The sequence below is a fragment of the Ictalurus punctatus genome, chromosome 22 (genome assembly GCF_001660625.3).
Source record: "Ictalurus punctatus breed USDA103 chromosome 22, Coco_2.0, whole genome shotgun sequence".
In the NCBI taxonomy this organism is placed as follows: Eukaryota; Metazoa; Chordata; class Actinopteri; order Siluriformes; family Ictaluridae; genus Ictalurus; species Ictalurus punctatus.
In genome coordinates, this window is record NC_030437.2 from 12575549 (window position 1) to 12588263 (window position 12715).

The 12715-nt window shown below is 37.3% G+C and overlaps 1 protein-coding gene across 1 annotated transcript in view; it reads left to right on the forward strand.

The window, feature by feature from the left end:
• Positions 1 to 12715, forward strand: part of adamts3 (ADAM metallopeptidase with thrombospondin type 1 motif, 3) — a 75669-nt gene that overhangs the window by 47781 nt on the left and 15173 nt on the right. The window contains exons 13-16 of the mRNA XM_017452378.3: positions 708 to 883; positions 6722 to 6855; positions 7334 to 7457; positions 11484 to 11564. Of these exons, the coding sequence (XP_017307867.2) occupies positions 708 to 883; positions 6722 to 6855; positions 7334 to 7457; positions 11484 to 11564 (515 nt within the window). The remainder of the gene's footprint in view (positions 1 to 707; positions 884 to 6721; positions 6856 to 7333; positions 7458 to 11483; positions 11565 to 12715) is intronic.

Here is a 12715-nt window from a genome sequence, read left to right on the forward strand (position 1 = left end):
ATGGGCAAAAATAAATGTATAAATATTACACACAGTTATTCAAATTTTGCACTAAAAATGGAGACTTTTTATTTTGTTCCTGTTATTGGCACTCACAAAAAATATTTACAGTATGAACATCTATTTAAATCAATCCATAAATGGTCAAATGAATAATGTTTTTCAACAACCATCTCAGTTTGAACCCATTGGAAACCTTCAGTGAGTTCACATAAGCAAACCTGAGAATATTTGGCATAGAGCAGTGCTCAATGATAACTCTACAAGTATCTCCAACTTTTATTTCCTTCAACCAATATTAGCTGTAGGCTAGCTACTAATTTAGAAACCAGTTTCAATGTGCACTACTTGCAAAAATGTTATATTTTAAAAAGTGTGTGCAAAAGTATACAGTGTTCCCATATTTTTAGGCACATTATAACCTTTACTGCAATAATTGTTATTCATTCTATATATTAATTTTTGCTCATTTTTGGACAGGTGTCAGTAATTCTGCAGTTGACTATTTATTTGCATGGTTTTAATGGAAAATGAAAAGACAATGATGGGCCTTCTTTCATTTTATTGTGGCCTTCGATAAGCTAAAAATCACCATTTTAACTGCTGGTTAAAACAGAGTGATAATTATTTACTCAATCCTTTAGAATGTAATGAAGCAAATTGCACAGTGTTAATTTTCTGATCTTACCTTTGACTCTGTAACACAGTCCATCTAATGGTGGTCAGGACTGCCCAGGGGTCAACTATGAGTTTCAGCTGTGCAACACAGATGACTGCCCCAAGCACTTCGAGGACTTTAGAGCCCAGCAGTGTCAGCTCCGCAACTCCCACTTTGAGTACCAGAACACTAAACACCACTGGCTCCCATATGAACACCCAGATGGTGAGTTTCTGTGCCTAGTTACAGTGAAAGCCTAGTTTTATTGTGTATCCTGGACTACAGTAGATACTGTATTAGACTCTACCTTTCTACCTTACTAATGAGCACACCTGAGGCCAGGTCTATTGTATTGATGTTCATTTACACGTGGAACAATGGAAAAGGAAAAATTGTCTTTACTCATATCCTGTAGCTCTTCAGGAAAACTAGGAAGTCCCTATATATTGATCCCTTGTCAATAATGTCATAATGGTGCATGGTGGAAATACCTTAAATCTTTTTGCAGTGGCAGAGAAAAGGATTCACTACAATAAATATACATGTGTAATGACTTTTGTACGTGGGATTATACATTTTTGTTTGCTATTATTGATGAGAATACTTATATACATATTCTCATACTATTGCAGAGGGGGAAAAACTGTTACTATCACAATTTATAGATCAGTAAAATTCAATTTGATTTCAAAATCTACCCCCCCCCCCCCCCCACACACACACACACACACTTTTTCCTAATCTCAAATTTTACTTCGCACAGCCTGCCTATCTCTGAGGATTTCTGAATTGGACAGTCTCCTAATGAATCCATTTCACAACTTTTAGAAACATAATTCAATTAAAAAAAAGAACTTTCGCTATAATAAGCGCAGGGGTCAGACTCGAGTAGCTAGGGCTCGCTGAACGTGTTTTCCTGTTGCCAAGCTTGATGAGAGCAAAGTGTCTGTCACTGCAAGGTAACAAGCAAACCCTGGTATGGCTTTTTAGAGTGGTGGCTACTCGTACGTAATGAAAGCAGAATGGATTCATTTGGAGATGACTCGAATATTCCGTGACTATCCGTGGGAAAAAACCTCGCATCCCGAGGTGAGGGCGGTTACGACACAGCATTCAAACTCTCCTGAGAACACTAACGTGTAGATGAAAGATTTACCACTCATTGCTGAGTTTTGATCGACAGTTTTGTTGTTGAAATAATTATTTAGTCTATGAAACTGTCAAATATGCATACGTTTGCAAGTGAGTTAGCACACCAAAATTGTGTGTATGTGACATTGCTACATGGCCATAAACGATTTAATGGTAATGTTAGTCAAAATGTTCACACAGAGATGAGCATCCTACAATATTTTTAGCGGAAGAGGACAGAGGAGGATGAACAACAGGTCATAGGAGTAGAAAAGACAGAGGAGGAAGAGCTTGTAAGTTGTCTGGATAGCTACCATTTAGCCAGCTAGTTCACATCACACCATGTTTGATGTTTGGGATGGGGGCGCCATCGTGTGAGGATCACTCCCACTGTTGGTGAGTTGGAGCTATGAGTTGGAGACTGTGTGTTTTAATTTTCTGTCGTGATTCTAGAAAAGGTCCTTTATTAAATAAAATATATTATGCAGTTTATGTTATGTAGTATTTTTGTTCTAGTTATATTATAACTAGAACAAAAATATTATAACTAGAACAGTCTCTCTGACTGCACCCGAGTCTTTATAATCTCCCCTCCCCAGTCCGAGTATTCTCAATCTTCTGTCACTGCAAAGACCCTCTTACAATCTAATAACACTAATTAGTACATTCTGTTTCCAAAAGTCATTAGAAATGAGTATTTAAGTGGTTTATTTTTAAAACAATCTTTCCAGGGGTGCATGCCCCCGAATCCCCCTACCATTTCAAAATCACCCCCCCCCCCCTTCAAAACTGTCCCGACACGCCTGACTGCAGACAGCAGCATGTAAAATGCACTTCTAGTCCTCGTATATATGCATTTGAAGTGGGACTGTGCAGAAAATAGGAAATAAGTGCAAACAGAAGGGACAAATGGGAAGTAGAATTGATTACCTATTCTGTTCAGTGTACTTAACTCTGGGCAATTACCGGTGGCCACGTGACTTTGCCTGCAAATTAGGGGTAAATTAATGGTGGGCTGTCAGCATTCTGTGCTAGGTGGGCTCATTATTCAAGTTTACAGAATGAGAAACAGCCACAGAGAGTACAGTGAGGGAAAGAAGTATTCAATCCCCTGCTGATTTTGTACGTTTGCCCACTGACAAAGAAATGATCAGTCTATAATTTTAATGGTAGGTTTATTTGAACAGTGAGAGACAGAATAACAACAAAAAAATCCAGAAAAACGCATGTCAAAAATGTTATAAATTGATTTGCATTTTAATGAGGGAAAAAAGTATTTGACCCCCTCTCAATCAGAAAGATTTCTGGCTCCCAGGTGTCTTTTATACAGGTAACGAGCTGAGATTAGGAGCACACTGTTAAAGGGAGTGCTCCTAATATCAGTTTGTTACCTGTATAAAAGACACCTGTCCACAGAAGCAATCAATCAATCAGATTCCAAACTCACCACCATGGCCAAGACCAAAGAGCTCTCCAAGGATGTCAGGACAAGATTGTAGGCCTACACAAGTCTGGAATGGGCTACAAGACCAGTGCCAAGCAGTTTGGTGAGAAGGGGACAACAGTTGGTGCGATTATTCACAAATGGAAGAAACACAAAAGAACTGTTAATCTCCCTCGGCCTGGGGCTCCATGCAAGATCTCACCTCGTGGAGTTGCAGTGATCATGAGAACAGTGAGGAATCAGCCCAGAACTACACGGGAGGATCTTGTCAATGATCTCAAGGCAGCTGGGACCATAGTCACCAAGAAAACAATTGGTAACACACTACGCCGTGAAGGACTGAAATCCTGCAGCGCCTGCAAGGTCTGCTGCGCAAGAAAGCACATATACATGCCCGTCTGAAGTTTGCCAATGAACATCTGAATGATTCAGAGGACAACTGGGTTTAAGTGTTGTGGTCAGATGAGACCAAAATGGAGCTCTTTGGCATCAACTCAACTCGCCGTGTTTGGTGGAGGAGGAATGCTGCCTATGACCCCAAGAACACCATCCCCACCGTCAAACATGGAGGTGGAAACATTATGCTTTGGGGGTGTTTTTCTGCTAAGGGGACAGGACAACTTCACCGCATCAAAGGGACGATGGACGGGGCCATGTACCGTCAAATCTTGGGTGAGAACCTCCTTCCCTCAGCCAGGGCAAATGGCTCGTGGATGGGTATTCCAGCATGACAATGACCCAAAACACATGGCCAAGGCAACAAAGGAGTGGCTCAAGAAGAAGCACATTAAGGTCCTGGAGTGGCCTAGCCAGTCTCCAGACCTTAATCCCATAGAAAATCTGTGGAGGGAGCTGAAGGTTCGAGTTGCCAAACGTCAGCCTCGAAACCTTAATGATTTGGAGAAGATCTGCAAAGCGGAGTGGGACAAAATCCCTCCTGAGATGTGTGCAAACCTGGTGGCCAACTACAAGAAACGTCTGACCTCTGTGATTGCCAACAAGGGTTTTTCCACCAAGTACTAAGTCATGTTTTGCAGAGGGGTCAAATACTTATTTCCCTCATTAAAATGCAAATCAATTTATAACATTTTTGAGATGCGTTTTTCTGGATTTTCTTGTTGTTATTCTGTCTCTCACTGTTCAAATAAACTTACCATTAAAATTATAGACTGATCATTTCTTTGTCAGTGGGCAAACGTACAAAATCAGCAGGGGATCAAATACTTTTTTCCCTCACTGTATATCAGGGCCTGTCACTGTACATGAGGCACTGTACTAGGCTTCTCTGTGTGCTGCACTTCACTGAACTGCTGCATTACTACAAGCAGCTCTTGCCCACTTCTCTTTGTTCCAGCGTTTTAAAGATGCTCCAATTCCAGGTACTGAGCATCCAATTTTTGCTTATTTCTGTTACTGTCAGGAAAATGTGACAAAGAAACATGGCTCACTGGAATATGAAGTTCTGAATTTATAAATAAATAAATAAAATTAGCTTAAAAGTAGCTGCTCAGCCCCTACAGGATGCTGCTGCTTCACACTGACACAAAAATAGACCATGTGCCTGTTCTAAGGACAGCATCATCTGTGGTGAGAATAGTAATAAATCAATTGCTAGAATTACTGTCACATGTGTGTCAACACACTCTCTGGTGAGGGCACAGATTTAAACAGTAACAAAAGCAAGAAACAAATGCTTAGAGGGCTGTACTTACTGTCTTGAATTCACTTCCTTAACTACTGATAAGATAATAATGGGAAAGAGGACAAATGTGACATAGCAGGAACCTTTTATTAGTTACCCATATGGGGTTGCAATGTGATGTTATTATTGGTACTTGGCAAGGAAAAAATCAAACTGGAATACTCCACTAATTGTGAAGGATATTGCCCTGGGAGTCTGGAGCAAAATGAAGTATACTTATGTGTTTTAATACTTCAGTGAGTCCATTGGGATACTTTTTCCTGGCAACCCTGATCAGCAGTTTTCTTATTGTCTATACAGACATTGTACACAGTAAACAGCACTTTTGATGGTGTAGGAGCCATAGTTAACCACAGGGCAATCAAATACATTTCAATCTCAAACTTTAGTTCAAAAAGTTAACATCTATTAGGGATCTACAGTATCTCACAAAAGTGAGTACACCCCTCATATTTTTTGTAAATATTTGATTATATCTTTTAATCTGACAACACTGAAGAAATGACACTTTGCTACAATGTAAAGTAGTGAGTGTACAGCTTGTATAACAGTGTAAATTTGCTGTCCCCTCGAAATAACTCAACACACAGCCATTAATGTTTAAACCGCTGGCAACAAAAGTGAGTACACCCCTAAGTGAAAATGTCCAAATTGGGCCCAATTTGAGGATTTACACTGTAGCAAAGTGTCATTTCTTCAGTGTTGTCACATTAAAAGATATAATCACATATTTACAGAAATGTGAGGGGTGAATTCACTTATGTGAGATACTGTAATAGCATATCAGCTATATTAATGCCTGAAACACATTGGAACCAAGAGATCATTTAGGGTCCAAAATCCAAAATGATAGAACAGACAAGGATCATAACATGATCAGCTATCAAATGATAACCAAAACATAATCTAAAGAGAACTCAAATGAACAGAGCATATTCAAGACTAACAGGAATGAACAATACTCAGAACTTATGCAGCTAGACGCTTTCATCTGTTGTATTTCTAGTTCATTGTTTAAAAAATGTGTTCATGCTGGATCAAGTGCTAATTTATAAACAGCCAAATAATGACGGCGGTTGTCATATTGTTACAAATTTAAGAATATTCTTGTAGCAATAAATCAGTAATATACTAAAATCATATTAGAAGATTTTATTGAATGCCTGTCATCTTCTCATTTATATGTTTATTTTTAAATAGTCTTTTGCTTATCTGTTACATTGTATTTTGTTTGAAAAAACATCATCTGCTTCTTTAGCCTGTATTTGTATATGCCCTGCATTTTATGTCCCCTGACAGAAAAGCAAGTGCTTTTCTATAAAGTTGGTGGTCCTTGTGCTATTGAAAAACAGTGTCTTATAACTCAACATAAAAAATCTGGCAACCTTGCAGGTGTGCAATACATTCTGCCAAAAGAAATTAACTTAAGCACCTGCATAAATTTTGAATATGGAATCACTTTCACAAACTAAATATTGGCGTATCTTTTGAAAATAATTTGCTAACTCAAAATAAACTCCTGTGTTTGCAAATAAGAGTTGGAGGAAATATTTCAGGACATGAAATATCATTTTTGTTTCATAATCACAAAGACCAACCATTTAATATTTTAATTTCATCTTGTTTGTCTTGCATTAAAAAGACCTAAACATATTACCATTGTCATTTAAAAAATATATTAGTCATGTTTATTAGATATTCTGCCACACAGAATGTGGCTACATTGGAATCATTTTAACCTGAAACAGAACAAAATGGTTAAGCAGTGCCTTTTACTTTCCTCCAGCCAGCAAGAGATGTCACCTGTACTGCCAGTCGAAGGAGATGAGCGATGTGGCATACATGAAGCAGCTGGTGCATGATGGCACTCGGTGCTCCTACAAGGATCCCTACAGCATCTGTGTACGGGGGGAATGTGTGGTAAGCTGCTGACAGCCTTGCTCTTTAACTCATTTTATGCCCTGCAGTGAAGCTGTAGCTTCGATGCAACAGAAAACACCTCCCCTGACTCCACCTGTCCAAAAAATCTGAAAGCAAAACAACAAAGAGGCAAAAACGGGTGAAAAATAATTGTAATCAGAACTCTGCTGATGCTACAAATGATTACTGCTTTGAACAATGGACTGATTTTTAGTGCAGACGAATTATGCATTTTCATTGGACAGGGAATAAAAATAATTTTGAAAAGAAACAATCTGCTAATTTGTCATAACATTATCATGAGCTTTCTCAAGCAAACCATATTATTCTGGTTTAAATTTTTAGAACAGTGGAACCATTGTGTCATCTGCACCTACTATTAATAATACCAATCTGGAAGAGGCTTCAAATTGTCATATGTAACATCTGATTTAATAAATTTTTTTGCTGCTGCTGCTGTTGTCTTTATGTCTTTCAGAAAGTGGGCTGTGATAAAGAGATTGGTTCTGATAAGGAGGAAGATAAATGCGGAGTATGTGGGGGCGACAACTCCCACTGCAGAACTGTGAAAGGAACCTTTACCCGAACCCCCAAAAAAACAGGTAATTTCCCATGGGCACACTTATGTTCTAGTATTTTGTCCTACTTTTGGGGCCAGATTCCTCACAAAAGTGTTGCATCCTTTTTGAAAAACTAAATCTGTAATACGTAATAATAAAAAATAATTTAAAATAATCAGGAGAATCTGGGGAAGTGACTCTAATTTTGAGTATTGAATATATGTATTTGAATTTCATTCAACATTTGGCTACTATAACAAGCTACTAGACAAGGTTCATTTTTATCTTAACATATTTATTCTAACAGTGTCAGTCTGGCAACCACAGAATTTAAAAACCATTTGGTCTCTGGCTGAGTTACTACTGCAAATAATTGGCCTTTATTATGGCAATGTTGTTTACAACCCCGATTCCAAAAATGTTCTTAAAATGTACAATTTTAAGGGGAAAAAAATTAGGTAATTTTGAATTTGATGGCCGCAACACATCTCAAAAAAGTTGGGACGAGGGAAACAAAAGGCTGGAAAAGTAAGTGTTTACTAAAAGAGAAACAGCTGTAGGTTAATTGGCAACAGGTCAGTAGCATGAATGGGTATAAAAATAGGATCTTAGAGAGGCAGAGTCTTTCAGGTTTCAAATTTTGTTTCACTTAAAAAAGTACTTGCTTTTCACCTGACGTTTCCTATAGTCTTTACTATGATTGAAGAAGGGATCAAGTGCTTTTACTATTATAATAATAAATATTTATAGATCCAGATATATGGCTGTCTTTATATAGATTGAATATTTAGTGTTCACCAACAATATACATCATAATTACAATGTGATAAATAAAGAAGTTACAATGGGTCTGCTGTCTGTAATAAATGAATGTCACAGCAATTATGGTGCCATCAAATATCAGACTGTGCATTCATTAAAATAATAAGACCTATCTAAAATAACCCCTTTCTAAGATATTGAAGCTCTCTTAATGAATGCCATCAAGATTAATTTTGTAACTGTATCGAATGAAGGCAGGTATTAATCAGACAGTAAGTTGTATAAAAATGATAACAGCACAATGTGCAAGCTATTGTGAATGCATTAATGCCTTGTACAAATTGGACTGTTGTGCCAATGGAAATATATATATTTTTGGTAAGTGTCTGATGTTTTGTGAAAATATTTTCTGTATGGTTCAAGTATAAAACCAATGGATCAGTCAGCCTTTTTAGTACACTTTTGAATTGTGAGTTTCAGATTTGTTTTATGATGGTCGTACTCTTACACTACCAGTCAATTTTGGACACACTTAGATCAGCTTTCCTCATTTTTACTAATTTCTAATATTTTATAATTATTAATGGAGGCATTAATACTGGAAAAAAAACAAGTGAAAAAAGTCCTGAACAAATTAAAATGAATTAATAATTTTAACAGTGGGGCACGGTGGTTAGCATGTTTGCCTCGCACCTCCACGGTTAGTGGTTCAAATCCCGCCTCCGCCCTGTGTGTGCGGGGCTTGCCTGTTCTCCATGTGATTCAGGGGTTTCCTCTGGGTACTCCAGTTTCCTCCCCCAGTCCAAAAGACTTTGGATTGTATGGATTGGCATTTCCAGACATATCCCTGGTGAATGAATGTGTGTGATTGTGCCCTGCGATGGGTTAGCACCCTGTCCAAGTTGTCCCCCACCTTGTGCCCTGAATTTCCTGGCATAGGCTCCAGGTTCCCTTGTGACCCTGTGTGGAATAAGCAGTATGGAAAATTGATGGATGGATAATTTTAACTGTAATCCAGTCTTGGCATCATGATGGAGCTTCACCCATGTTTCCAAAAGTTTTCAAATAGGCCAAAATTCTCAATGCTTCTTCTACATTCAAAATGAAAACTACTTGTTTGGGAAAAACATCTCATTTTAAAAGTAACTTGCTCTAAGTTAAAAATAAATAAATATATATATATATATATATATATATATATATATATATATATATATATATATATATATATAAATAATATATGTATACATAGATATTAAGTTTGTCATAGTACATTTTATTATGTACTAAATGTGTTATGAACAAATTTTCTCCATAATCTTTTATCAAAATGCCTGTGAAAGACAAGTCACACTGTTTGTGAAAGGCAGTGAAAAATATTCATACCGCAGCGTTGTAGAATTCTCAAATCTAATAAGTCAAAAAAAATAAAAATTAATTATATGTTTATGTTAATGTGTTTATTCTAATACTATATTGTTTCTATAGTACCAGCTAATTCACAAGTACTTGTATGGCTAATGCTCTGCATATTCTAAATCTATTTATTAAGTAATTTACATTTACATTTATTCATTTAGCAGAACCTTTTATCTAAAGCAACTTACAAATGTGGCAATACAAGAAAAGTAATTAATACAACACAAAACCTATACTTTTTGATACGGTGATATTTATTTAACAGTTATCACTTTGCAACAGTCAGTAAGTTTTTCCTTCAGGACAGAGGATTTAGCTTTTTCTGGTTTCTCTGTAAAGTGAAGAGATGTGATTTATTTCGTATTAACTTCAAGAGAGAGAATAAGAGAGGGTGTTGGAAACTTATCACACCATCCTTTTATGTATTATTATCTTATAGCAGCAAAGCATGTTGTTTTATTTTTCACATGTTCAGTGAAGTGTGTCCAACTTTTGACTGATAATGTACTTTAGCAATGAACATTCCTTTTTTTTGGAATGATGTCGCTTCTGTGACAGTAAATTGCAAATTGCATGCTGAGGCTTGTCTTAGTTTTCATAATGCAATATGTCATAGCATGTTTATTTCATGAAACAGCATGACTCCTGACTTGGATGTTGAATGTGGATACTTAATATAATGTCATTGTCATTAACAGGTTATAACACATCTTATATGATCTTACTGGCACTGTTGACTGCATGAATAAAGTCAGTACTGTAAAATGTCTCTAACATTGTGCTAATGTGAATGTGTACTCACTTTCTTAACAGGAAAAAAATTAAGCAAGCGATGCCAAAAAGAAATGCCTATTTTGGAAAACAAAATCTGCAAGTATTCTGTGTTACCTAATCTTATGCTTTCCCCCATTGTAATGCTTTCTTTGCCATTGACTCTCTGGGGTAAATCAAAAAGATTGTATGCTGATTGAATGCAGTTGAATATTTGAAATATCTTAACATCTTTGTGCTTATGCATCAAATAAAGCTAACATAATGAAAATGGTCCGTGAGACATTTCCAGTGCTTTAGAAATGGTTTCACAAACTATTTTGAACTCCCATCCCCGTTCCTACCTCACCATCACTGCTAAAACCTATATCTCTCCCCATATAAGATCCCTATATAAGACCCTATGTTGCTAGTAACTTCAAAGCAACCCTCTAAGTCAATGGCAAAAGTGTGCACTGCAATACAGATGTAACAGTTGCATTTTTCTTCAAGGGAAGACAAGAGGAGTCTTCTTGCTGCCTAAAGGAGCAAGGCATGTGTATCTAAATGAAAGTGAGGATTCTAGAAATTTTATTGGTGAGTGGTACAAGGCTTTGAAGAGGAATGGACATCAAAAATCAGGAAATTCAGTGTATAAAGTGCTTTTTTGTAATGTGACTCAAGGTTTTGCTTTGCAGCTTCTGTTATACATTCGTCAAAGGGTTTATGTAATTATTAATGGGACGTCTCAACAGCTCATGGATTCCTTGGTATCTCCTTCAGTCCGATATTAATGCACGTGGAGCTTGTGTTAGTGAGGCATAAATGAAAGATTTACGCAGAAAAGACGAATGTATTGTATGAAGTCTGAATGACAAATCTATAGTCACATTCCCAAGTAACCTTCTTTAGTAAGCTTTGTGTGAGTCAGCTTGATGGACATGACACAAGCTGCAGTAGTATAGGGCTCTAAACTGCCCTTTCTAGAGCCAGCAAAACAGTATGCTTTCTAACAAAGCGATGTCCACCTCTTCAAAGAAAAAAACATACATGTTCAACTCTCTGCTCATTAATTGCTTCTACTATCTTTTCCACCTGAACATCTTGTCTCTGTTGCCGCTTCACTCTGGTGCAAAGGCTACCTAAAGATGTTCCTCATCCCCCCTGGGGCTAGACATGTGATCATCCAAGAACATGAGGCCTCCCCTCACATTCTTGGTAAGTGACAGCTGTCCTCACAACTTTTTGGTCAGCAAAAAAGATGCATGCTCACCTTTTCACACATACCAAGTCAATGAATGAGTGAATGAATTTGAACCTATATCCTTGTTTCATGCTACATTATGATTACTTTTCATGTGGTGGGCTTTTGAGTGGCTCATATAAAAGTGTTCTCTCTATTGTCAGGAGTGTAAATCCTGATGATGCCATAGCCATCGGTTGCTGTCCAAGAGAGTAAACTTGGCCAATTGGCACCCATATATTTCATTAGCCATGTATTATCTTTCTGTCAGAGCTCAGTCTGCAGTAATGTGTATATGTTTTCCTTCTAAAGCTTCCGATAAAAAAAAAAAAGTTGAATGGGCAGTGACAAATGCTAGGTTCGGTGAGATAATATGTGAGCAGGAATTTCACACAAATAAAGAGGGAATTGTATTTTGATTATTAGACTTTTGATCCTATAATTATTTTAAATAAATGAAGATTGCATTTCAATTCCCCATTGATTGTTTCCTGGTATTTAAATCAAGATGTGTTAAACAACATAAAACACAGAACCTTTTGTATCAGACCATCCAATTTTAGGCGAGCAAAAGTATACATATAACAGATAAGTCTTGAAGTAAATTAAAGTAAATAACATGTAATACTTGGTTGCATATCCCTTGCTTGCAACTGCATCAAGCGTGCAACACAGTGACATCACCAAATTGTTGGTAACTTCTTTTGTGATGCTTTTCGAGGCCTTTAACGCAGGCTCGTTCAGTTTTTGTATGTTTTAGGAGGTTTCTCCCTTCAGTCTCCTCTTCAGGAGGTGAAATGCTCCTCAATTGGGTTGAGGTCTGGTGATTGACTTGGCCAGTCTAAAACCTTCCACTTTTCCCCCTGATAAAGTCTTATATTGAGTTGGCAGTGTATTTTGGTTCTTTGTCTTGCCGAATGATAAAGTTCCTCCTGATTTTTTTGGATGCATTTCTCTGTAAATTGGCAGACAAAATGATTGTGATACCGTCACCCCTGCCCTGTGGAGGTTGTTGGTGTTGTCACTGACTGTTGTTTTTGGGTTTTTCTTCACAGCTCTCCCAATGTTTTTGTCATCAGCTATTGCTGTTTTCCTTGGCTGACCCATTCGGTGTCTGTTGCTCAGT